Raw genomic sequence first — 27,098 nt, forward strand, 5'->3', positions numbered from 1 at the left:
TAGATGTATGCTAGCAAGCCATGACAAAGCCACTCCCCAAAAGTGCTTTACAATCTGATCAGGGCTCTTGACTACTTAGCACACTGCTGCTCACATGCTACTAAGCTAGCTAGCTAATTACCTAGCAGCATATAGACTGTATGGCTTGAATCACTTTGTATATTTGCCAACTGCAGCTTTGCCCACACTTTTAAATCTAGTCATTGCAGGCCCAGAAAAACCCAGCAGGTCTGAACCATAGCCTTTAAAAGCGCAAGGGTCATTCCAGGGGTTGAAGTCACCATATTCAGATTGACATTATAAGCAGTCAATAACTATCAGACAGGAACCCACACCAGGACTCTCTGGAGCAACACAAATGTTCTTCCAGTGGCTGTAAAAGCACCACAGAAGTCCTTGCCTTTCAAGTGGGTAAAAACAAAGGTCTGACTAAAGGTTGTCATGGCTGGCTTGCTCTGACTACCCTTTCGACATCTTTATCCATGCTACACTAGACAATGGTTACTTGTTTTTCCCCAGCTCCCCCTGACCTTCTGAATAACACACTATGCAGCCACAAGGTTACAGTCATGCTCCCTCAGTACCCTGTTGATTTTTTTTTCCTTTGGTGAAAGAGGGCTCACATTAAAGGTTCTGCTAAATGTCCAAGCATATGCAGGTGAACTGCACACCTCATTTTGTCTGACATGTCATTAACTGGATTTATCCCTTTTGTTGTGCCTTAATATATATGAAAAACTGTCCAAAAGTAAAGTAGTATGATGCATGCAGTGCATGTATGAACTACTGTTGCTCTGCACAAATCAGCTTTCTGTGATACAAATCCAAGGGTCTGTGTTAGTGCAAACATTATTTATAAAGCCCATGTGAGTTCTTAGCATATTGACCAAAAGAAATTAAAAGTGATGCCTGTTTGACCTGTGTAAGCAAAAAAAAAAAAAAGGCTACCAGAAACAAGAGCGACCATTTCAATTTTGAAGCCATTTAATGCATTGATTCTCTGCAAAAGGCTAAGTGTCAACTCCTGTGATTACCTTTTTTCATTTCCCACAGGAAATATTAACAGTGACTGACACATTTGACTTTTAAAGAACGCAGAATGAGATTCTTTGCCAGAAAATACTTCTTACACATGTAGAGGACAAGGTCAGCAGAGATTAGAGGTGCTACTTTGACCACAGGGGATGCCAAAATGGAAGCATAAAGTTCTTCACAGAAGCTTTAGGGCCCGTGTCCTTTACTGCTTTATTTTTTTCTTTTCGCACGAGAAGCTCTCATGACCTGAAATTTCAGGGCACATCTCACCATTAGTCACTGTTGCTTATTATAAAAGTTGTCCTATTATTGAACCAGTTTCAAAAAACCCATTAGGTGTCATATTAAGTTTCATTCAGTGGTGTTTTATGCTCTGGCCCTGAAAATGGTTCTTTGTAAACAGAGTGTGGTTACTTTCTCTGCCATATGGACCTCTGCCATCAGTTTTGACAAAAGATGATGTAAAAAAATCATGCCCCTTATTGATTCTGATTGGTCTGTGATTGAGAAGAAATGTTGACAATTACAGTATTCTTTCAAAGTACAGCTTTCAGCTGAGAGCACGAAGAGTCCAGTTACAAAAAACAGCTGGCGCCAAGGGTCTTTTCACGCTTAGGGTGATGAACTCGCTGCCTAAAAAAACTCACTAGGAAGGGGGAATTTTTCATGCGTTCCACAACGTAAGTAAATAGCTTATGGTCTGTATTATTGGAATTAAAGGTCCTATATTCTGCTCCTTTTCTGCAGTTTCATAAAGATCATTGATGTCTTCATGAAATGGCAGTAACATGTTTTGGTCCAAAAAGCCAATAAATCAAGCACAGCAGCATTGTTTCCAGGCTCTCATAGCCCCTCTGTTCAGAGCGGTCTGATTTAGTGGGCGTGACCTTCATATGTAAATGAGCCACCGCTGATACCGTCCCACTCTTCCACGTCACTGAGAGCGGCGCCACAAGCTCCGAGTGCACAATGTTTAGAAAACAGCGAAGCTCGTTTACCGTAACATTACAGGCTAAAACAACAGGCTAACCGCAGCTAAAGTTAGCATCCTGAAGCTAACGCAGAGACAGGGGGGACACTGAGGAAAAGCTCTTACATCTGCTCCACAGCACACAGCATTTAAAATACTCACATTTCCAGGGTCAAAGGTTTGTTGGCGGATGGTTGGTAATACGCCTGGATTCAGGACCAGTCTATTCGCTAGCCCTCTGTTGTACTGTCCAAAGTTGGAAAAGCAGTCGGCCGTGAAGTGACTAGCACACACATGCACAGTTTTACTGAGTGTAGCTGGCACATTTCCTTGATAAATGAACTCTAGCCACTTAAGGCTCTAATTTCGTGGCGCAGCGCAGGGGACGCAAGCCTAGCGCACCCCGCACAGTGTTAATTTTGTGCGGCGCACCGCTGTGCGCTTCCAGTTTGTCAATTTGGTAGACCATCTGCGCAGAGATGGGTGTGACTGCACGCCAGGGGGTGTTGACGGCGCACCAGGGGGAGGTGTCAGCAGATTCATGTTGGCGCAGTGACAATTTCGTGCCAAAAACAGCGCAGAAAGTGCGCTGAAAGCTCGCCAGCTCCAACCAGGTCTATTCTCAGCGCAAAGTGGAGTGCACCCTCTGCAGCTGTAATTTGGTGACAGGCGCACATGTGCGCACATGTCAACAACCTCAGAGGCAGGTTTCCAGAGTGTCAGGCACATTTTAATGCAATAAACAATCACAGCAATCACTATTTAATGTAACTGTCTGAACCAGCATATACATTTATATCTATATTAACTGTCCCGTCACATCTGATGTCGGATTAAAGCCGTTTGTCATAATGGAAAGTTAACCTGACGGCAGCTTGAAGTTTGATGCACATCTTACAATCAACCAATAAACAGCTTTAACATCTGATACTGAGTATATATCTGGTTCTCTCATTTAATTCAAAGAAAAGAGGGAAAGAAAAGACAAAGAAAAATAAATAAATAAATAAATGTTTGTCACTCAGGATTTACCCGTTATTTCCCATATTTCTCTGTTTTAGTCTTTATTTTTAACGTGATCTGAAAAGATGGAGTACATCATTGTAAGGAGGATGAGGTGGAGACACCGGGAGAGTATACAGTATATCACCAAAGGTTCTGCTATTTGGCGATTACAAACCAGGAGTGCAGGTGGATAAAAAGAATTCTGAATGGATAAGCCAGCTGTGTGTCTCTTAATTGTGTTCTCCTATTAATGGCAAAGGAACAGATTACATCTGTCCCGGGGACTGGCCCACAGGGTGAAGTGCTTCGTGTCCTCCGATGCACCCCGTTGTCCATTCTCATGCTGCAGGGACAGACCAATCAGACGCTGCCGCAGCGCATTTAAAGGCGAGGAGAGGCACTCATTTGGTTGGTGAAAACAGCGCTCGACTGTGTTAAACCCACTCACAGCTTTTCTCCTCCCTCTCTGCCATTTGTGCGGAGTGAGGCGTGGACGCGCTCCTCTGCACCTCTCTGCGGCTCCTCTGCACCTCTCTTGGCACTGCAGGAAACTTGCAAATTGCTCAGGTCACACCCTGTCCGCGCGGCAAAGTCCGGCGCAGGGCAGGTGTGCCTGCGCTTGCGCCTGGTCTATGAAATTAGAGCCCTTAGTCTCATCTTCTTCCAAGATGGAAAGCTTGTGCATGGAACGATGTGGCTGTTCACAGCCAAAAACAGAGCAGTGATGGCAGCAGGGAGGAGAGTGGGCGGGGGGGGGTTTCAGGGGTATCTGCTCAGATGGACCAATCAGGTCAGGCTTGCCCCTGATTGGTCAAAAAGGGAATCACTGACGTCGGCAAATCCCCAAAATCCAAACAGCTCGTTTTGGGTCAGGATTTTACATTCACAAGCACTACTAAGTACAGGTTTTGTCATTAAATGTCACATTTTGTGGGCTGGGAGGAAAGCCAAAGACCCACAAATTTCACTAAAAGACTTAATAAAGTGAATTTTGCATAATATGGGACCTTTAATGTCAGAGTTTGTGTGTGGTTAACAGCGTTGGGATGAATTCCCTAAAAAGTGAAGCTCACAGAAACTCTTCTGTATACCGTGTTTTGAAACAACTCAAACTTTAAAGTCTGGGACCTTTTAGAAGTGTTTTCCTGTGCTATGGCTACCAGTCCAAGTCCTGCTGAGTGGGTTTGTGTGTGTTGAGAACTAGGGAAAAATAAGAAGCAGACAGTGAGAAGTAGGACTACAGAAGTGTTTTGTGCGCGTGTGTTCTCATATGTGTGTGGATGATCAAAGCCCATGGATGTGTGAGAGAAACAGAGTGACTTGCGTTGCAGTTTTTTTTTGCATTCCTTTGTGGGTGTGTTTGTGCGTGAGTCTGTCAGAGGGTGTGAGTGATCAGACCTTATGTGTGTAAGGGTTTGATAAGGCTGACACCTGAGCTTATAGCAGCACCACTGGGGAATTGTGGGTAGATCAAAACAAAGACCTCTAGACCTGAGGGTTTGAATGCAGCAGCACAACAAGAATCAATCCCAAAAAATATAAATCGATATCAGTGCCCGGGATCAGTGGGAGTGGAAAGAAAGAGGGTGATTACCGTGATGCTTTAGGAAACAAGAAGAAAGCAGGAGAGGATAGGGCTGGGAAGCAGGAGGGCGAGTGGGTGGGAGTACAACAACTGTCTCAAAAAGAAGTAAAAACCAAAAAGTTTTGCATTTTCCATTCTCGCTGTGTAAATCAGTTTTACTGAGCAAAGCTTAGCCAGGAACTTGGGCTCAGTCTCAATGTCCACACTCACGGTCTCATAGACTTTGACACTTGTCCCCGATAAGTCCGCAGGGGCTCAGGGTTTGTACTTCTGTGAAATCGGAAAGTGCTTCAGGCTCCTCTGGTGGACTTTTTGAGCCCTTTATGCACAGTTTCCACAAGAGTGGAATGCTGAAGACTTTGCTTGAGGGACTTACCCCTGAGGGGGGCTCCAGAAAAAAAAAAAAAAAAACATCCCAAAAAGAACAAAAAAAACTAAAGCTCGAAAAAATGGCTGTCTCCTAGCATTTGGGTGTTGTATGTTTGAATCAAAGGAGCAGGTTTGGGATAATTTTGCTTATCTTTATCATAAGAGATCCTAAGGTCCAGATGGATTCTGGTAGGAAACTATAGGAATCCCAGAGACATGTTGTCATTATAATGTGTTGTTATCAAACAATCTTGATATTAAAAAACATCCTTTTCTCAATTTAATGTTCAAGCTTTCACCTGTGAGTCCTATGACTCAGGTATTGAATCAATCCCACCCCCTGCTCCTTTTATCACGCAGCATTTTTAACCTCTGCACCTTCCCGCTCTCACATTTTCTCTGAGCCCAGAGGTGATGATAGTTGAAGTCTGTTAGAGATCACAGCTGAGGGTGTGGGTGGACATTGGGACAGAGCCAGTGAGGTCCATGCACTCCAACAGCTAAAACAAGACAAGAAGAAGGGAGGCTAGAAGAGGTGAGAACAGGAGCGATAAGAAATGCCACGAGTGCGTATGTGTGTGTGTGTGTGTACCTGAGTAAGTGTGTGTTGACGTTGACAGATGTGCTTTGTGTTGCTGTTTTCCACACTTGCACACCACACACACACATTAAAGCCACTGACACTAATTTCATTGACCTCTGCTGGCCTAACCTGCAGTATAAATGTGTGCACGCCCACATGCTGTTCACACATAAGGTCTGTAACTCTCTGGGGGCGCTCAAGATGGATCAAACTACCGGTGGGTCTGCCTCTAGCAGGTCATGCTATGGTTGTGGGGATTAATAGGCCTTTTGAGTTTTCAGTGTGCTGATACAGGAGATCCCACACTGTGCACCAGCTCAGCACCACATAAATTCATTCACTGAAGTTTCATCCTGCTGGGTTTTTTGTCAAGAAGAGGAGAAGAGGAAAAGAGTTGGGTGCTGCAGGTCTGCTGTCTCAGGTACAAAATGATGTGCCCCTATGCTAAAGCACTTTTCCAGATTGCTTTTAAAGTTTCCAATGTGATTTACAGCCTCCATATAAAACTATTGCATTTTAGCTACTCCCTCATAGTACAATAATATGCGCTATTACTGGAAAATATGAGTGTGTTTCTCAGCAGTCTACGATCCTTCAACAGTCAATCAAAGGAATCACTCCTTTTTAAGATATTTTTAAACACATTTAATCAGATGAGTTACAAGGTGACAACTTGGAAATGAACCAGTGTTCTTCTGGGCAGCTGGGTCTGAAGTTTGACACTATCTTTGCGTGCATACACACAAAGATCAAAAGCAACACTTTTTATATACGTTATGTAACAATGCCTGTTAACCACAAGGGTCCAAGTGATTTTTTGGGGACAACATATGTTTTCTGCTAAACTAAACATCTCTTCAGCCAAAGCAGAGATAAGTTTTTTTTAATGCATAAAAATAACAGATGAGAGTAGTGATATACTCACCAGCTTTGAGTGCAGTGGGCAGTGCTCCCAGCGGTAAGAAGAAAAGAAACCAAGAAGAGAGGCACGATTAAAATCTGAATGCTTCATTTCAATATGATGCTTCTAAATGACTGAAGCAACTAAGTGAATAAAATGTTTGGACATTGTTGCTTGAAGGGTTGCTTGTTATGTTGTTATCATAGTTATACAGTAGCTACAGTGTACTCTGTAAGTATGAGTATGTTTTGTATTGTTTTGGCTTTGCATCCTTCAAGCTGTATTGAAGTGAGCTGGTTGGATGTTCCAATGTCAGGACACTGCAGCTGAACAATAATTCTGCCGTAAAACATGACAACAATGATTTTTTTATGGTCAAACAGAGAGGAAAGTTGGCTAGCTTGCCACTTTAGTCACCTGACCTTGATCCAACATCATAATTTTTTGGAAACGTACAATATGTGAAGTTGGCTGCGGTACAGGCATGGCAGAGCCTCACTTGAATACTAAATGTAGCTGATATATGTGGGCCTCACTCTTTTTTTATTCATCTGAACCTCTGTGCATTCAGAGGAGTTTGTTTGTGAGCCAAGCTCTCCTTTCAGCAGAGTCTGGATCACACAAACGCTGTTGCACTCATTCACACCTGGAAACCCCACAGTCCATCCACAGTTTGATCTGTCGGCCAGTTTGAGCTGGGGGTGGATCTGAGACTCATTACCTGCTTGACCAGCGTTTGTGCAACATGGAACATTTTGCTTTTTTTTACCCATGTTGACAGGTGGTGGTGGTGGTGGGGGGGATCTGCATAAAATAAAGTTTATGCAGATCTTTAGCAATGTAAAGAAAATATTTGATCTACTGATCGTTGTGATTTCCATATGTGAAGCCTGCCTTGAAACTGAAATGGAACTATTACAGCTGGTACAACATGCTTTTGTCTCCATTCTGCTGCATTACAACTCTTGAGTGCTGTGACTCAACAAACATTGTGATTCAAAAGCAATTTTTACAATTTCCCTTCCTCTTGAACCCCCCAAAAAAAGAGTAATATTTCAAAAATCAATGCATGTCACGTCAGTCTTTGCTTTATAATCTGTTTATTTTTCTATCTGTGACAACACTCAGCAGTCAACTTACAGATGATCTGTTCCCACAAATGGGCTTTTCTGTCTCTGTGAGGATCATTTGACAGGAAAAGATTTATTCGTTGTTCTGGATGATAAGTCCAGTTGCTGCTCATTCATTTTTTGATGATGCACAATTGGTTTCCTGAAGCACCTTTCCAAACAGCACAGGCCGAGATGATGAAGTAGCACCCAGAGTGGCAAAACCAAACATTGACAAAGTTCTGAAAAATACCCAAACAAAGTTGTTTCCTCACAAGTTAGTATTCATGTTTTGTGAAATACACTCTTTGATCACACACACAAACACACACACATGTTACAACAACTGGCTGTACATAAGCTTCCATCAGTAAAGAACCTGAATCAACAGTAAATTGAGCCAACAGAAGGGCCTGAGGGGTGTCTTCACAACACAACATTTGGTTCTCTTGAATAAACATTTGAGGCTTGGACCTGGGAAGCCACCACCGCTCTGCTGATGGTGCAGGATCTTTCTCTGCTGGTTTCAGGCTGTCCACCATCTTTTCTTATTGCTGCTCTCAGCTTAAGTCAGCAGTTTTTCTGAGGAATGGATATGATGTCACATTGTCACCATCTGCTATAAATCACTTATATAATGAACTTGCTAATTTAAACTGAACTACATCAGTATTCAGAGAAAAATGTTTCCAAATGAATCCCAGTCAAAATTCCAGTACTATATGTAATCGTTTTCACCCCCCCAGAAAATATTCACATTACCCCAGCAACATGAGACATCAAACTACAGTATCTGTTTCAGAGTGCTTTCTGTGCTTGAAATGCATTAAATTTGAATGGTATGAACAAGATTTTTAAAGGTCAATAAATGAAAACTTGCAAAGGAAACAATGAGCTAAGGTAGCCGTAACGCATGGGTGTAAGTTGGTGGTGTGTTACAGGTCAGGGCTCTGCTCACGGTTGAAATAATGAACTTGTGTTTCTCCTTCACTCTCTCCACTTGGATATACACTGCTTGACAAATTAATCAGACCACCTGCAGTATGAATAAGACAACAACCCAGTATCATAAAATGCTTTAACTCTTAGTCTTTGTTTTTCTGAAATTGTCCTATGTTCACTATTTTAAACAGGAGGGAAGGGTTTCAAACTGGTTTTATGTGTTTATACCCTAGACTCTCACCACATCTCCTGTCTGACACTTGAAATGAAGCCAATCCGCGGACGCAGCCACATGTTGTAGTGACTTTTCCCGGTGCTTCGGGCCTCCTGCAGGCCTCGTCGGGCCCCTAATTCTTCTGCCTAAATACTTCATCACTGAATTTTCTAATACCTTGATATTAGACTATTGAGGAAGAAGATGCGGAGTCCAATCAGCCAGGAAGTGAAGTCAGCCTGAATTGAAAAACGTATTCAAAACAAGCCATCTGGAACAAAAGTGTGGTCAGAGGTCTGCTTAGAATCAACTAACTCCATCCTCCCAGGCCTCTTACAGCATAAAAGCCCTCCCCCCAAAGACCTCAGAAAAACCTTTAGTAAAACCTCCATAGATTTTAAGAAAACCCCCTCTCCAAGTCAGAAGCGGCTTCTTTTATATTCGGTAGTCAGTTTGGAGTTCATAAGAGAAACTCCTGTTGTATCCTGAATTGGAATAGGCTCAGGTTCAGTGTCCTTGTATATATATATATATATATATATATATATATATATATATATATATATATATATATATATATATATATATATATATATATATATATATATATATATATATATATATAAATATATATATATATATATATATATATATGGACACTTTACACCTATCACTAGCTTGAGCCGTTCAGAACTCAACATGTGCAGCGTCATTTAATTTTAGGTGCACGCAAATATCTGGCTTTGTATTCCTTAATGCAACTTCTTTAAAAAGTCAGATAAACACTTTGTCAAGGCAGTTAAAATACAACATGAGACAACAGTTTAGACTAACACAGTATTATTACAAGCCATTTCCAGTTTTCAATCAAACATTAATGGCTTATTAAGATCTGAGTAGGTAAGACAAAGAAATTGATTAAGATTGCATCAGATGAAGGTACTCTGAGTTGCCTTTTCAGCTCTGAGAATTCTTCACAGTGATTTAGCAGATAGCTCTTAAGAATACCAGGTAAGTGTTGACAGATGCACCTTTGTATGAGTCAGAAAGAGTATTCACCAAAGTGCATTGATGACTCAGTGAGCTTCAGTTGGAGTCCACATTGAACGACCACAGGGCCATCACTCAGACTGCCCTCTTTGTTTGATGTTATTAAATTTTCAGATACTGTTTATTTACTGCAACCTCTTACTATCCTAAAAGCTGATTTTTATTCACTTTTATGTTGGAGGTAGTTCAGTGCAGCTCCTCAGCACATCTTGAAGTAATGTGTTGATGCCTTGCCTGCTGAGATTTCTATAGAGCGTATTGTAAGTTAGTTAAAAACACTGCTTTCCCATCGAAACTATCTTGACACATCTGCATATTTGCGCTTTAAGGCTGACTGATTTCCCACACATGGCCATCAAAAACTCTGCGACCAACATCTCGCACACAACCATTCTCTTAATGCAAACACATCAACATAGAGAATAGCACACTGCTGGTTTAAATGTGTGTTTTTAGGCGAGACTTCCGTCTGGTTCCTGGGTGTCAAAGACTTTGTGGTACTGTTGCACACCATGCCAACCTAGCATGTGCTGTTACTTTGATTTTGTGCTAAAGGTCTTAAGAATTAGATTTTTTTTCTGACTTAAAAAACAAAATGCCATTCTGTTTCTCCACAGCTCCATGTGGTGGACAGTATGGAGGATCCGAAGGAGTTGTTTTGTCACCAAATTATCCTTTGAACTACACCACCAGACAGACGTGTTCGTACAGCATCACTGTGTCCCCACAGTTTGGTGAGTACAAAGCTGAGCGTAAAATACGTCTTGTTATGGACACAAATAAAAAAAATACACCTCCATAAAAGCTCAACTCGATCTTAACTTGTCTGACATGTTGTATTTTTCTGCCCTTTGACTTTCTCCAGTGGTGTTTGGCCAGTTTGCTGTTTTCCAGACTGCAATGAACGACTCGGTGGAGCTTTTTGACGGAGCCAATGAGAACGCACGATTGCTCAGCTCCCTGGCTGGGTCACATTCAGGTGAGTCCACCATCTGCAGATACTGATGCTAAAAAACAGCTGTTTGTCCCAAAAGGAACTGTTGCTTGATTCTTGCTTAACAAATTATGACTCAGCGTGAGATTAAGTTTTAATGTTGAAAAGTTTTCTCTTCTATTTTCTCTGCTCCTGAGCACATCTTTGAGAGAAGATAAAATAATGAAATCATCCGTAAGGAAGCAGCTCTTGGGGGCTGTAGAACACGGCACCAGTAGTCGTTATCACAATTTATTTGACAGTGATGTATTTGGTGAAAATCCATTATGGGTTATCTTTACAAGCAGAAATCAGCGGTGGAAAGTGTCTCAGTGGGGCCATACAATATAAAGTAGTGCTGATACTCCTTAACACAATCCTCTCCGGGTTCCTCTTTTTCTCCAACTTTGAGTCATCCCAGCTCGCTAACTTTAAGTTACTGCACAGTCACAGTCTGCGTGGATGGAGACTGTATCATGAGAGGCAGAAGTGATGAAGACAACGTAGTAAGGAGAATGAAATATGGGGAAATATTTATTAACTCAGTTGTAAGCAAAATGTGCCGGCATTGCCTCAGAGTTACGTGTTCTTCTGTTGAGTGTGATGGCCAGGAGGCATGCTGCAGGGGAATCCCACAGGAATCAACATTTAGTTTCTTTTCTTAAGAAATCAGGGCTTTTTTAAATATTTCCTCTTCAGTGTTCACTCAGTTGGGTACTTAAGTGGAAAATTACATTCCCAGTATCCAAGTAGAGTAAAGATTGATGCTTCAAACATCAACCATAAAAAAGAAAATGATAACATTTCTTGATTTATACGATGGGTCTCCTGGGTTTTCCTCTTGATATGTAGACTTGCATTTTTTGCTTCTCTTTTTTGTTTTGTTGTGCATACATTACTGAATGTTTCTCTTAGCAGCAGAGTTCATCATGATATAAAGCCATGCTAGTAGCTTTTGTAGCTGCACTTTATGTCTTTTTTTTCAAACTACTATTGATCGAAGTTAGGTCAGAGGCCAGTTGAAAGTGTAAAATAGTTGTCATATCCCTTTAAATAATTTTGGTCTTTAAAATCCTCCTTTAAGCTAAAACTGGCAGCACAGAGTGAAACACACCAGGCTTTACAAAATAATGTTAGTCGCATCATTACCATATCTCGCGCGGGCACACACACGCACTCACACACACACACACAGTCAAACAGCTTTGTAGCACATTGTTCCAGCTATCTGACTGATTATCCTGACACACACAAACATATTAGAACACACACTCACGTACCAAACTTTATGCATTCACACACACACACACTCACTCACAGACTCACAGGCGCGCACACACATCTCGACACAGCTAATGATAGTTCTAAATGTCAGCCACACCACACCATGTTATTCTCATTTATCACTGTTACTGGGGTTGCTTGTGTAGCCTGTGCATATAAATCTGTGTGTGTGTGTGTGTGTGTATGTCTGAAGGTTTGTGTGTGTGTGTCTTTAGGCTTGTGTGTGTGTGTGTTTGTTTGTGCAGTCTTGTTATTGTGTGGACTGTGCTTTGGCCTGAGGCGAAAATGAATGAGAAACCCCGCTAAGTGCTGAGATATGAATGTAAACCAGCAAAGTTAAATGTATGGTTATGAGTGTCAGTGGAGCAGACAGGCTGGGTAGACATGTGTGTGTAAGTGTGTGTGTGTGTGTGTGTGTGTGTGTGTGTGTGTGTGTGTGTGTGTGTGTGTGTGTGTGTGTATCTGTATCTGCTCCTGTCAAACCACAAGTCTATATGGTCTGTGCCTCTTTTATAAATAAGGAAAAAAGCTGTGTGTATTTTTTCTACACAAAAAGTTGGGCAGTTTTTAGTTCATATGTGAGTGTGTTTGTGTGTGTGTGTGTGTGTGTGTGTGTGTTTGTGTGTGTGTCTAATTGTACGCCACAGGGGAGACATTGCCATTAGCAACTTCCAATCAGATTATGCTGCGGTTCAATGCCAAGAGTGGCCAGTCAGCTAGAGGCTTTCACTTCGTCTACCAAGGTAACCCTCACTGTCTGATCCTTCTTCTCTCATACACAACTACACTCAATAACTTGCCTTCAATTCAAGTTCAAAGTGAAACTCTCTCCGTAGATATTTTTTTCATTTTCTTTCTTCTTTTTCTTTCTTTTCTGTCTTCTTTGCTTGATTCCTTTCTTTTGTGAAGCTGTGCCTCGTACCAGTGACAGTCAGTGCAGCTCGGTGCCAGAGCCTCGATACGGCAGACGGATTGGTTCAGAGTTCTCGGCTGGCTCTGTGGTTCGCTTCGAGTGCAGCCCAGGTTACCTGCTGAAAGGATCCAGTGCCATCCGGTGCCAGGCTGTGCCAGGTGCTCTCGCACAGTGGAATTCAACAACCCCAACCTGTGTTGGTAAGACCGACCGACCCTGAACGTGTAGAGAATGTAAACAGCTCACAGTGTCGAGAATCTGCTCTTTTGTTGGATCATACAGCACTGTCAGACTTACGTTTTTGGCATTAGATCCAATTCAAAATGATGCCTGTGTGAATTCTCCCACTGCTGTGAGCACACCTTCTGCAAACAGTTCAAACTGTCACATTAGTTAATGCCATAGTTAATGTTTGTCATCATTTTTCTTTCATCTCTCTGGACCCCTGTTGTGCTCATTTAAACACCATATTGTTCCTGAGTATGCTCAGTTGTACCCCTGTCCTCTCTGTTAGCTATTTAGTTAAAGGAGCTTTGAGGAGTCTGAAAGTGATCTTGAAAAGTCTCCCCTCAAGATATATGCCTGATCGTAATCCACAGTTAAAAATGAGACTATCAGCACCAACATAGGTTATTTAAAAATACTACTTCATAGCTTCCCAATCTGGTTGAGCAGGATTTACAGCATGTCTAAGTTTCTATGACAACACCACACTGTAGGGCTGAACGATTTTAAGAAAAGATTGAATTGCGATTTTTCTGGCAGATATTGTGATTTCAATTTGATTCACGATTTTCTTCAAATCAAGCTTTGGGATATTCACATGTAGGGCTGAATGATTTTAGGAAAAGATCTAATTTTTCTGGCAGATATTGCAATTCACGATTTTTTAATCATCAATAGTGATGATAAGTAATCTGTTTTCATCAACTTCTACTCCTTAACAGAGGTTTTGTGTTGTTGACCTGCTTACCAGCACTTTTAACATATAGATTGTCTACAAATTTGTAAAACAGAATGTTTATAGTACTTGACACAACAGATCCTGAGTCAGTCAGGGGCGCTGCAAAAAATTGCTGCTTTGGCAATCTCAAAATTGCATTGTCTAAAATTGCGATTTCGATCTGAAAACGATAAATTGTTCAGCCCTACCACACTGGCTGACAAAGTTTAGGAGTGAGAGATTTGTGTTTTTTTTCAGCTAAAAACGATTGTTGTGATTAATTTTGTAGTAATGATGGACACTGGAGCCTAACTGTCAGACAAAAAAAGGACAGAAGAGCAGAAAAAGCTTAATAGGAGAGTGATACAGCCCAAGATAAAGGCTAAAACACAGGGCTAAAACACAGGGGCTCAACTGTTTGTGATAATATTCATTCCAACCCTCATGCAGCAGTTATTCTGCAGTGGTCTGTTCAAACTTAAGAGTCTATCAATAAAATGAAGAATGAGGTTATGTTGGCTCTGCTTGGTAGATGACTAGCAGGACATGACCAGGATTCACTGACACTAACATATTACTGACACATTTCACAGCACTGAGCTGTAAGTAGACAGTAGCTACAGACATACGGTACAAACCATAGACTGTATTAAACATTGGCGTTGTCTCCCTGATGTCACCTGTCTGTTTCTGAAACGGGGAATGAAGCTCATCGGGAATCGCGGCCTTATTGGAAGTGGCAAGGACTTTGCATACAGCTATAGGGCGCCTGTCAGTCACATGACCTGAGCTGTGCCTCTGATTGGGCAAGCTCAGGATCTTAATATTCTCTGAACCGCTTAGTTAGAAAAAAATATCACCCCCTGTACAGTGGGTGCTGATAGTAAAATTAGCGACTCAGACAGGAGATGTTTTTTGAACCAGGCTGTAAATAGGTTAATCTGGTGGACACTGGAGAAACAGCAGATTTTAGCACTTCCACATTGTCTCATTTTCACAGGTTGCCGCTTGGTACAAACTTAGGTTTGCTTGACGTCACGTTTCAGACAACAGTGCTAGTTACTGTACTGATAAATACCTTATCTTGTCGTGTTTTTTCTTGTAAAAAAGTTGTCTTGAACAAAGAAAAGTTGTTCCAAAACAAACACATGCCTGTCACATCTTTGTGACAGTGTGTGAGACACTCCGGCCCAGAAGGTGGCGAGGCAGTCCAATTAGAACAGATTCTCCTCGTAGCATCTTAAATAAACTTTGCCAAGAAATAAATATTTCATGTCTTCTTCCTAGTCCCCTGCAGTGGCAATTTGACTGAACGTCGAGGTACAATACTGTCTCCTGGCTATCCTGAACCCTACCCCAACAGTCTCAACTGTCTGTGGAGGATACATGTCAGTGAGGGGGCTGGAATACAGGTACAAATGAGGATAAACCCATAAATAATCATGAAATATAAACAACAACTGCGGACGAGGCACAATAACTATGAAGTTCATTTATTTCCATTGTTTGTCATTTAGATCCAAGTGATGACTTTTGCGACTGAGCACAACTGGGACTCTCTGGAGATCTACGACGGAGGAGACATGACAGCTCCTAAATTAGGGTCATTTTCTGGTATGACAATAGCCGCACACACACACGCACACAAAGTTGTGCACAGACACCCACACACAAACACTCTGGAGATCTATGATGGATGAGATACGACAGCTCCTAAACTATAGATACACATACACACACATTAAGACTGACAGACACATACACCAACAAATGCACGTACACACCAGAGACTTATGATGAATTAGACAAGACAGGTTTAAACTATAGACAGACACACAAACAGCACACACTGGAGAGCTATGATGGATGAGTTTTAATACCAAAAATATGATATATATCTTAGATAAATAACACTTTTTCCTCAAGAATCAGAAATCTTCTGATTTCCAGACAGTCAAACAGGGGGAGCAGAGATGGAGGGAGGGAGGGAGGATGGGAGGATGGAGGGAAGGTAGAGTTTCACAAAGAGTTTGAGTGAAGGATGGAAGAGAAGAGAGGGGGAGGAAAGAGATGGGGTGGGATAAAGAATGATCTAACCTTTTACAATTTCCCAGCGGAGTTTCCCCTGTGACCTGCCCCAAGCACATACCTGTCACACACCTATCACATATAAAACATGCTGCCCATAGGGCAACACGCAAGCTCACACGCACACACACACACTTGAATGACTCTGCCCTTCTCAAGAAAGCACACTGGGGAGCTGCCCACTCTGACTATGGTGATCTAGTGGCCAGACACTGAGTAGCTTCACCGGGGCAGGTGAGGGTTGTTCACATGAGGACACTAAAATGCTAGCTGTCCATAGGGGGGCAGAGGTCGTGCAGGGGTCGCTCACTTCCTCTTCAAATATTTCCCAGATGGTCGCAGAATTTAAACAAGACTTATCGCCAAAATTCTGCCTGCTGAACATTTGTTTTAAATGTCATCCCTTCCTGTTTGTGCAGACACATGTACTTCGTAGCTATTCCTGATAGAATAAAATAAAAAACTCAGATATCAAACAATTATCATAAATTTGCTCCCTGTAAACATTGATTTGATTTGAAAACTTCTCCCTGTTTCTCCTGTATGTTTATATCTGTTTGCCTCTCTGTATTTTACAGGAACCACTGCTCCTGCCCTCCTCAACTCAACATCCAATCAGCTTCTTCTTCACTTCCAGAGTGACATCAGTGTGGTGGCAGCAGGTTTTCATCTGGAGTACAAAAGTAGGTTACCACTCTTTTCTTGATAGATGAATGAATGGATGGATAAAAAGATAAACAAATAAAATAATAGATTGTTATATGTTTGAGAGTTACACTGCTGCAACACAAGAACTGGAGAGTGAATACTGGATGATTTCTGTCCAGACACCACGAACAAACCCACAGACTCAAACTCACACAAACTTGTGCACTCTCTCGCAGCCAAAGCTTCAACATCAAATAACAAGAATCAGTGACCTGAACTGGTACAGCCTGAAAGCATACACACAAGCTTGGACCCACACAGGAGCACAAACACACACACATACACACACATACATACAGGGGCCCACACCCACAGGGATGTAATTAGAAAACAGGTAGACTCAGGTACATACATACATATACATTAATGAGTGATTCAGGTTGTGTCCTACATCACGCAGACAGAGCCTGACAGAAGTAAAGACATGCATATTACCTTCTTTGCACTTACTCACACACACACACACACGCACACACACACACACACACACACACACACACACACACACACACACACACACACACACACACACACACACACACACACGCACACACACACACACACACACACACACACACACACACACACACACACACACACACACACACCTGTCAGGGCATGGCTGTGCTTTTCAGGCCTTTGTAGTTGTTTTGGCTTAGAATCACTTCTAGATCAATGAGCATGTCCCCTCTCCTGGATATGTGTGAGTGTTGGAGTGTGGTTGCACATGTTTCTGTGTGTGTCCTTGTGTGTATGTAGGTGAGTGAACACATTTATGGCTCAGCAGTCTGAAAAGACCTGGATAAATGGTCATATTTGGGACCAGTGCAAGCTTCTTATGTCTTTGTTTTAGCTTTGATTTAATTCTCACTGAGTGTACGGTTTTTCTCTTTTGTGCCAATTTTAACTTCAAGATATTTAGATGGTTCTCTTTAGGGGCTCTTAAGCCCTTTAGTTTTTTCTTTAGTCTTGTTCTTTAGTGTCTGTAGCTATCCAGCTGTGGTTTAATGTTTTATGGCAGGAAGGTCTTAGTTATCTACAACCAAGACATAATTTGTGACTTTGGTATTTGTGTCACTATGTCCCACACCTTGTTTTGTTTTTATAATGAGGCTTCTTTATATAGGTAGCTTGATATATGTCTTTTACATGTTTCCTTAGATAGTCTGGTTTTGGAGACTTTTGAAGATGATATTTGGATTTTATATTGTAATTTGATGATACAAGAATCTGATTTTGGAAACCACTAAATGCTATCCTCGATGATCTGAAAGCTGGCCCAGGTTTGGTCTTTTGCTATGCGACCTTGAGCTGACCATCTAGGTTTGAATGACATCACTCACAAGCAGTACTTATCACAGTTCTGCTCTGGCACAGTAGGCAGGTGTGGGAGTCACTGGCTCTCACAAAAACAAACATGGGCTGCAGCTGCGGTGGAGATTATTCCCCATTCATTTTGATATTTACCACAAACTAAACTAACCTAGAAAAACTGCAGTGATACTTACGTCGATAATGTGTTGGCTTATGATGTCTTTTGAGACCAGGATCATGACTCCTTTACTATAGAATCTATACAGGCAAATTAAATGAAATAGATCAGGGATGAGCATTGATGTTTGCAGTGTGATATAGACTAAGAGTTGCTCTTTAAATGAGTGTAACAGGATATGTGGCTTTGTATGTCTGGATGTCATGTTCATAACTTTTAGCTGCATGATGCTGGCTTCTGCTTTTTCATGTTTTGACACCAAAAGAACAAGTTGCAAAGCAGCACAGGAGGGTGTCGAGAGGAAAAAGGGCAAACAGTAAGGGAGTGATCATTATGTAAGAAGAGATTAAGGCCAGTGTACAAAAGGAGAGAAACATGGCAAGATTTTTTTTTTTTTTGTCTTTTGAAAAGAATAATCATCAAAATGAAGAACAGTAATCCCTCTTTTTACAGATTCTGCCTTTCCCTGTGAGTCACAGTCTGCCTTTGAGCAGTAGAACCGACACAATTTGCACCATACCATGGTGTTAGTCAGAAAGCAAAGTATTTGCTGTTATCATAGAAAACCCAGCCCAAGTGCAGCATGCCTAGTGTTAAAGTTTTTCCAAGATCACTTAAAGGTATATCATGCATTGCACCACCATGAGAGCTCTCATAGGACTCAGATATAAGTTGTGCTCATGTCAAACTGAGGGCCAAAGCTTTCATCTTGAAGCAGAATGTGTTCCAAGTCTGCCCGAGGCTCTGCACAAGAGGTCTTACAACAAATTAGGCTTTTAACCTCTTTTCACAGGACATAAAGTTTTATCAAGATCAGTTTGATAAGATAGCAGACGTTTAAATTAGAATTTGCTCTCTCATGTTTTTTAAATTTAATTTCCTCCTCATGAACGCTTAGGAAAGCTCAATCAGACAGAAGACTTTAAATGCATTAGAAAACATAAATGTTTGCTAAATACTTTATTGCCCCAATGAGCTTCATGAATAATTATTAACCTAATATGATATGAAATTCTTTACTGACATTGTAGGTTTTATTATTTTTCTTTGACTGAATCAAATTATAAGTCATTTTAAATAATTAATTTTATTTATTTTTATCTGACAGGAACTACTTTTATTTAAAAGTATCAGTGGGAATACACAACATAGCCAGGCAGAGAAAAAAAACATAACATGGACAGCATGTTTGTTTATTTAAAAAAAAACCCACAGTAGTTTAGAAGAGTGTAAGATTATAAGTTTTGCATGGTTAAAAGCTGACTTGACATACTGTAGCTATTAGATCACCCAAAAGTTGTTAGCTAGGAAGTTAGTTGAGCCAGGTTTTCCAACATGGCATCTGCTGGCGATAGGCTTCAAATCTCAGCTTCTCAAACCAGTGAGTGATGTCACTGAACAGTACAGCCATGTATCACACAGTCAAAAATAGAGACAGACCGATATAGATTTTTGGGGGCCGATACTGATTACTAGTAAGCAAGGAGGCCGATAACCAATATTTGAAGCCAATATTGATTTGCAGTCAAAGTGAAAATATTGGCGTAAAAAATTTTGAACAATACAAACTCAAACACTTAACTGCAATCAAATGCCTTCAAGCATATGTTTATTAAACAGCCCCCAGGCTTAGCAGCATGTTTTATAAAGTTAAATGAAAACTTAGAAAAAGAGATAGCTTCAGTTTCCTACAGTAAATAAAGTTTTCCAAAATATCTATGTAACTGCAATAAAGCTGGACAGAATTGAGTTTGTGCTGCCTTTAACAGGCATGTAATGCAGTTGAATTAATTTTCTGTTTGGTTTTACACAACTGATTTTTAAATGACCATATAGGGCTTCCATAGTGTAAACAGGGAGAAATTCTGTGCAAACAACACAGTGTTGAATAGGTTTCATATCAGCCGTCAGATTAAATAAAAGGCCCCAAAATGCCAAATATCAGCCCTGATAATCGGCCTGGCCTTTAATCGGTCTATCCCTAGTCTGTAATACACAGGAGTGTTATGTAAGCAGCACAGGCATGTGGATGTTGACCTGCAAAGAGGACTGAGTGTTATGTTGCTCATAAAACAAAATCACGCTGTCATGTTGAAAGTGCTGATGGACTCATCAATGCTCTTTAACACACTTGAATTCCAAGGTAAAAAGAAGTGTTGCTAATTGTTAAAGATAATTTGAAATGTAATCTGTTTGCTTTGAATGTGACCCTCCATGGACTGGCCTTTGACCTCCAGTGTGCTGTAGCTGTACACTACAAATTATGCGGAGCTCTTTGGGGCAGTTCCACCAGCACCTCTTAAAAAATCTGTCCATCTCAGCGTGGAGCTGATCACCAGACATTGGGAAATCCAGAATGAGTTTTTAATGTTATTACCAGGTTTGAGCCTCTTCCAGCTGTTGTGCTTTGTGTTGTAGCCACTGCTGTATTATTACGGCTTTACTTAAGTGGACAAAAGCATCTGCTGGGGACACGTCAGTGAATGTGGACATGATGATGTTCTCATAAATTTAAACTGACCAGAGGGGCTTTCGCCTAAAGGGCAGAGTGAGACATCTCTCTCCCCCGTCTATGTTTAAGTAAACAGAAACAGAAGTATACTTAATCCAGTCAGTTAGACTTAAATGCTGACACCGTCTAGTTGTAGTCCAGCGGTCCTGGTGGAGTGCTTTGTGGTCCTGTCAGCATTTTACTGAGCATCGCTGCTCTGTCATAACCGAGGAACTGTGGGAGCAGTTTGCTCACAGAGAGAAATAGGGAGAGAAAGAGACACACAGGAAGACAAAGAGGAAGAGAGAGAAAGATTGCAGGCCAAATGGAATAGTTTCATTGGTCAGTCGTCCTGACAGCCTGCTGATGCTCCGCACTGGTTTTGCCTGCATGTGTGTCATAAGGTACGGCCTCATGCAGCCATTTACATATGTTCCATGTAAAATAAGCCCCCTACTGTCTCTGTGCAAACACATTCCCATGAAACAGAGGGTTAAGCACACACACCCTTATAAACTCCAGCCGGGCCACCTTGATGTGTGTGTGTGTGTGTGTGTGTGTGTGTGTGTGTGTGTGTGTGTGTGTGTGTGTGTGTGTGTGAGCTCCATGGGATCACATCACTTTGGTGGTAGGAAAGTATAATTAAGCATCAAGAGCAACAAGAAGCAAACACACACACAAACACACACACACACACAGATTCATATACACCAACACTAAGTCCTCTCTCTCCCCTTTTTACTCCCCATCCCTCTTCCACCCATGTGTTGCCATAGAAACCGCTCAGGGGCAGTCTCCTGCGGAAGTTTCCAAGTGAACACACAAACACACACGCTGACACACACACTCCTTGAACACACAGATAGTGATGCTGTTTGATAAAGGGCCTTCTGTTGTCAAACTTATTAAAGATGTGTTTAACCTTGATTGTGTTGGGAATACACAGCCACAGTCATTATGTTCCCCTCACATGTATCAGAGGCTTCTCTCAACTCTGAGCTTTTGTTATTCTACTTACTGTTAGCGCAGGACTTTTTTGATACAAGTACAAAACACTGAATGCAGTGGTTGATGAGTGAGCCACTTTAGTTTTATGTCAGATAAATAGAAATACAGTAAATGCTTACTATGTACTGGAAAACTTTAGCATTCAGATGAGGTGACCATCCAGGTTTTTCATTTGCTTTGAGGCTATGATAAGAGATAGGTCTCCAGCAAGTTCACAGGGAAGATAGCAGTCACAGCTGGGGATGAACCGATCAAACTGTTTAGATCATGAAACCTATAGGTCATCCATGCCCTAGTATCAGCCAATACTGATTGATCCAAACTGATACATCAGCAGTCAAGTCAACCACCTATTGGCCTGGCTGGTTATCAGGGGGCTGATGTTCAGCATGTAGCCAATTACCAGTGTCTGTGTTTTTTCTTACTGATCAGCAACAAAATGAATCAATCAAAAAGTATGCTAATTCAGCACTGATGCAGCTGTGTCCTTTTCTCCGGGTCTGTTTTCACTCAACTCTTTGTCTCATGGATTGTCTAGTCAACAACAATGGCTTCCTCTAGCTACTTAAGAGATGAATCTGAGTGCTTTATTCATGGTTAATATATGAACTGTGAAGAGTGAACAGGTTTCAGACACCTTTATTGCCATTCACAGCAAAATTTAAAATGGAAATTAGAAAAGCACTCAGAGAGTGCAGACCTCCGCCAAGCATGTTGACTGACTGTCACCCTCACTTTGGTCCTACTTTAATGTTATACTCCCTTTCAGCAGACTGTCTGCTACAATTTGGTGTTAGTTGCAGGTTTGTCCGATAATTTGTTACCTGACAGTGTTGAAAATTATGATGACCCAGTACATATTTCATATGCTGGATCTTAGTATCCAGAATATTGCCAGGATCTGGATCATACTTTAACATCTGTCAGAAATTATGGTGACCTTGTCTTGTATTGTTTTGCAAAGCAATCTGACCATTTATCGTTGAGTTATATAAACATATGGTGAAATTGGCCCTATCTCACAATGACAAAGAATCCTTTAAAAAAAATACTGGATCCAGACGGTGATCCAGATCAGCTCCAAAATTTAATCAGGTCTTCCTTATCTCATTTTGAACATTTCCTGAAAATTTCATCAAGATCTATTTGTAACTTTTTGAGTTATGTTGTTCACAAACAAACAGTCAAACTCTCCCAAAAACATAACCTCCTTGGCGGAGATAAAAAGTTGATTTTTCCTGTGAATGCACATCAGTCTCAAAGATTTGTTACTGGTCTCATGAACCTCTAATAATCCCTGTTTTTATCCCTCCTGAGAAACCAACGTCAATACCCCTATAAGACAATCAAAACTCCCTCTAGTTTGATTACTTTATACTCTGCTGTCTACAAAAGTGATGATTGGGCACTGTTGACCATGGGGTTGAAGCGTACATCCCATATGTAGAATTTCTAGTGTAGTAATAGCTCAAAGATTAACCTAAAAAAAAGAGAGTTTAATGTGTGCATTTTTTTTTGTTCTGTTTTTTCTTTAGCTGTTGGTCTCACCACCTGTCCAGAGCCCATGATGCCTGCCAACGGCATTAAAGCAGGAGACAGATATATGGTCAATGAGGTGGTAGCATTCAGCTGTGAACCTGGCTACACATTACAGGTAATAATCGCATCAATGCTTTTAGATTTCTTATCATATATGTCACATGTTCATGCCTCTTGTTTTGATTATGTTGGTATAATTTTAACGATATGTATTTTTTGAGTTGTCCAGATAAAATCAGTCTACAGTTCTACAGTTTCATTTAGTAGACGCTTTTGTCCAAAGTGACATACAACAAAAGCAGGAATTTAGACAGAAGAGAAAACCTAAGTGCAACAAAGTGTTACAAGTTATTTGGTGACAGGTGCTGCCATCAAGTGCAAGACTTTTTTAGATGTTTTTTTTTTTTTGGTCCGCAGATAAGGAAATGTACCAAAAGTCTGCAGCTTTGTTTTTCAATCCAAACCACTGTAATATCTTTTTCAGGGCCATTCCCACATCTCCTGCATGCCTGGCACTGTGCGAAGATGGAACTACCCACCTCCTCTTTGCATTGGTAACAAATGCACCCTTTTTGCCCTCAGACATAAATGATTGTTCCATTTATAAGATAGTGGGGAAAAAGTGCACCCTGCGGGTTTGAGGTTCACATTAAACTTAAGGTCTGCTCCATGAAGTGAGGCATCTCTCTCTCAAAATAGAAGTGTTTCAGTTCATACTCAAGTGTCTTCAACAGAGTTCCTAAAAAAAGCGCTTGTCTTTGTATTATTTGTTTTTTAATCTGCTGGAAAGGCTAATGACAAAACTAGGCTCAAGATAGTTAATTACATTTTCTTCTAGACCAGGACTCCTGCTATGTCACCTGCTGAATTCGCACCATGTGTAATGTAATTTAAAAGCAGGGTTAGTCATTATTATTACTCTGCAGCGAGTCAGAGTACCGTTCTACATTGATATAAATTTCATATCAAAAAGTGACAGAATGTGAAAGTGTTATGGGTAAATATAATGTTGTCACCCCAGAGTCAAATTTGTGTAAGTAAGCAACTTCTTGACTGACACAAGGTCAGCAGTCTGTAAGATCAATAAAGCTGCCAGGCACAAACACACTTTTGTTCTGTTTTTGGTGCAGAGAGCCAACTTCCTAACTTCTGCAGTAGTGTCAGGGAACCTTGCTTACGTTGATGTTTGGGCTTCGGCCTGAATAATTCAGTTCTCAGTGAAAACTCGTAGCAGATCTGTGGAGCCCTTTCCACTTAAACTTAACCTTGGCATGTCAGGGCTCAACTCAGCACTGCCTGAAACATGTCAATTGTATTCTTTTCCTGTCAAAAACACAGGAATCTGTCATTTCCAAATCACTTAGAAGACAGAGGCACCACATATTTTTTATTTGTCAGTTACATATAGACCGAGGAAAAAAGTACAGGTCATATTGTTTAACACATTCTTAAGTAGAAGTGTGACTTTAGTAGCATAGTAAAAAGGTCAAATGGTTTTTTTTTCCCTCTCTTATATATGTATCACAGGGACTTAGAATCCCATCACTTCTCCACCTCTCCATGAGGATCAAGCCAGAAATTACCTGTTTTAAGTTAAGAAGTGAAAACTTTGTCAAAGCTTAAAATCATCATACATGTTAAAAGGTGCCACTGAGTGTAAATATTGACACTACTCCCTCTAAAGGTTGCTGCAACCTCTGTGTTAGTTTGTTTCTGTGCTATCCAACCACTGTGCTGTAACCTTCTTTCAGTCGCACTAAAGAGGATAAAGTGATGATCTGTGCTGTACACTGTTGTCTGTTTTAACAACGTGTTTGCTCTGCCTGTGTTGTCAGCACGTTGCGGCGGGATGTTGTCGGAGATGAGCGGTGTCATCCTTAGTCCAGGTTTCCCTGGCAACTACCCTGGCAACCTGGACTGCACCTGGCAGATCACCCTGCCAACTGGATACGGTAAGTGTTATGGGACGGAAGAGCATTCCTAAAAAGACTGTCACTTTCAGTACATCTGTTGGAGTACTTTGGAAACACAGAGCCCATTTTTTCAGCACAGAATCAGCAGAAACAGCACATGGTTTATTGAAAGCTTCACCACATGTTTAATTAGAGGCTGACACATGGCGTGTGCTGTTTAATGACTATAGTAAGTGATGGTAGGAATAACACTCATTTTTAATCCCTTTGTTTACATGGCATATATGGCAGAGTGGGAGTAATTATGGCTCATTTAAAGTTAATGTAATGTTATTTTGATTTAATAAACACTGGTAATACTACTATACTCCAAAGCAGGGTTACAGTGAACTTTACTGACATCGTCCAAGAAGCTAAATTGAATAATAATTGAAATATCAAATAACAATAATAAAGAGCCAAATGTGGCTGTGCTTGAAAAATGTGTTTCAAAGTGTGGAAAATGAAACCAAAATCTGTTCATGTTTTCAGATTCAATAGATAAAGACCAACTTTAAGTCATAAAATGAACACTGTGTGTGTATGTCTGTGCGTATGTTTCAGGAGCCCATGTTCAGTTTCAAAACTTCTCCTCTGAAGACAACCATGACTTCCTCGAGGTCAGGGCTGGACCACAGCACAGCTCTGCTCTCATTGGACAGTTCACGGGTTCACAGATCCCTCCACCTTTACTGAGCACCACCCACCTGACGGTCATCCACTTCTACAGTGACCACTCTGAGAACAGGCAGGGGTTTAAGCTGACCTATCAGGGTGAGTTTAAATAGAGAAGAAGTCTTTCTATGGTTTTGTTTTCTCCTCACAGGATCAGGGGAGAAAATGTTTGCTTGAATTTATTAGAAAAAGTCTGAATAGTTGAGAATAAATTAACATCAAACAATGTTGGTAAATCATAAAGCCTTCTAAGTCTAAGAAATGAGGTCCGGGCTGAGAAAATGTATTGCTCTGAGGTTTTGAGCTTTGATCTATAGATGAGTCAGGCTAAAGACTTAAAAACCTTATGGCTCTGTACTCATCATTAAAAGAGATGGATTGTTTGTAAGCCCCTGTGAGAGACTGGCATCTTGTCCGGCAGCCTTTTCTTGTAGCCCTAAGTGCTACACTTCAAAGACACAGGAGATGCGCTGTAGGCCAATAAGCAAACATATCCAAAAATGGGCTTACAAACTTCCATTAAAGCTAACCCAGATTCACATTCACTTCATCATATTTCAGCTTTCAATGGTCTTATCCTCTAATGCTGCTGTCCTTGTCGCAGCTTAGTCCTGATGTTGAAATGTGGATGGACGTTTTCTTTTCACAAATCTGACAGCAAAGATCAACGACAGGGGTGCACTGCAGTCCTTGTAGAGTCCACTATTGTGTGGGATTAGCACAATTAAGCCTGGAAGCATGCTTTTACTGCTGCACCCTCAACTTTAGGCTCTATACTCAAGGCTTAAGAGGTTGTGTTTACATCCACATAACTGCTTAGGGACAAATGCTGGATGCCAGAAAGTCAGCATGGGCAAAAACAGAAAAACACTTAGGTTTCAACCTAAACATGGTTAATAAAGTCTGAAGGGAGTTCAGTTTCTCAGCTGGAAGCATTCCCACTGCCACTTCAGTCCCACATTTTCCCTTGTTCCTCTTTCTTTCCCTGGAATCTCCACTTCCCTGTTACATTTCTTCCCCTTGATGCTGGGACACATGGGACTTCTACATCTGCTACTGCTTGCTTTTATTTTCCTCCTTCATTTTCCCAACGTCCAGTTAAGTTTGTCAATATTTGTTTACCCTGGGGATCTTTGAGTCCCGTAGGATTTTTGTTCTGACGTTCATAAGCATCCTTTGTGGCATCTCCCATCTGGGTGTGGGACAGACTAACCAGTACTGGCAGTAACACAGGTGTTTCAGCACACATCCTGCTCTTTGATTGTGCTA

General features: G+C 41.1%; 1 protein-coding gene across 1 annotated transcript in view; it reads left to right on the forward strand.

Moving 5' to 3' along the window:
• Nucleotides 1–27,098, forward strand: part of LOC141787362 (CUB and sushi domain-containing protein 1-like) — a 580,923-nt gene that overhangs the window by 462,177 nt on the left and 91,648 nt on the right. The window contains exons 33-43 of the mRNA XM_074665649.1: nt 10,381–10,497; nt 10,629–10,742; nt 12,668–12,763; nt 12,930–13,133; nt 15,164–15,288; nt 15,394–15,490; nt 16,543–16,647; nt 23,199–23,317; nt 23,687–23,756; nt 25,038–25,154; nt 25,719–25,928. Of these exons, the coding sequence (XP_074521750.1) occupies nt 10,381–10,497; nt 10,629–10,742; nt 12,668–12,763; nt 12,930–13,133; nt 15,164–15,288; nt 15,394–15,490; nt 16,543–16,647; nt 23,199–23,317; nt 23,687–23,756; nt 25,038–25,154; nt 25,719–25,928 (1,374 nt within the window). The remainder of the gene's footprint in view (nt 1–10,380; nt 10,498–10,628; nt 10,743–12,667; nt 12,764–12,929; nt 13,134–15,163; nt 15,289–15,393; nt 15,491–16,542; nt 16,648–23,198; nt 23,318–23,686; nt 23,757–25,037; nt 25,155–25,718; nt 25,929–27,098) is intronic.

Source organism: Halichoeres trimaculatus, unplaced genomic scaffold (genome assembly GCF_033239565.1).
Source record: "Halichoeres trimaculatus isolate MK-OKI-2021-1 unplaced genomic scaffold, fHalTri1.1 fHalTri1_scaffold_3, whole genome shotgun sequence".
In the NCBI taxonomy this organism is placed as follows: Eukaryota; Metazoa; Chordata; class Actinopteri; order Labriformes; family Labridae; genus Halichoeres; species Halichoeres trimaculatus.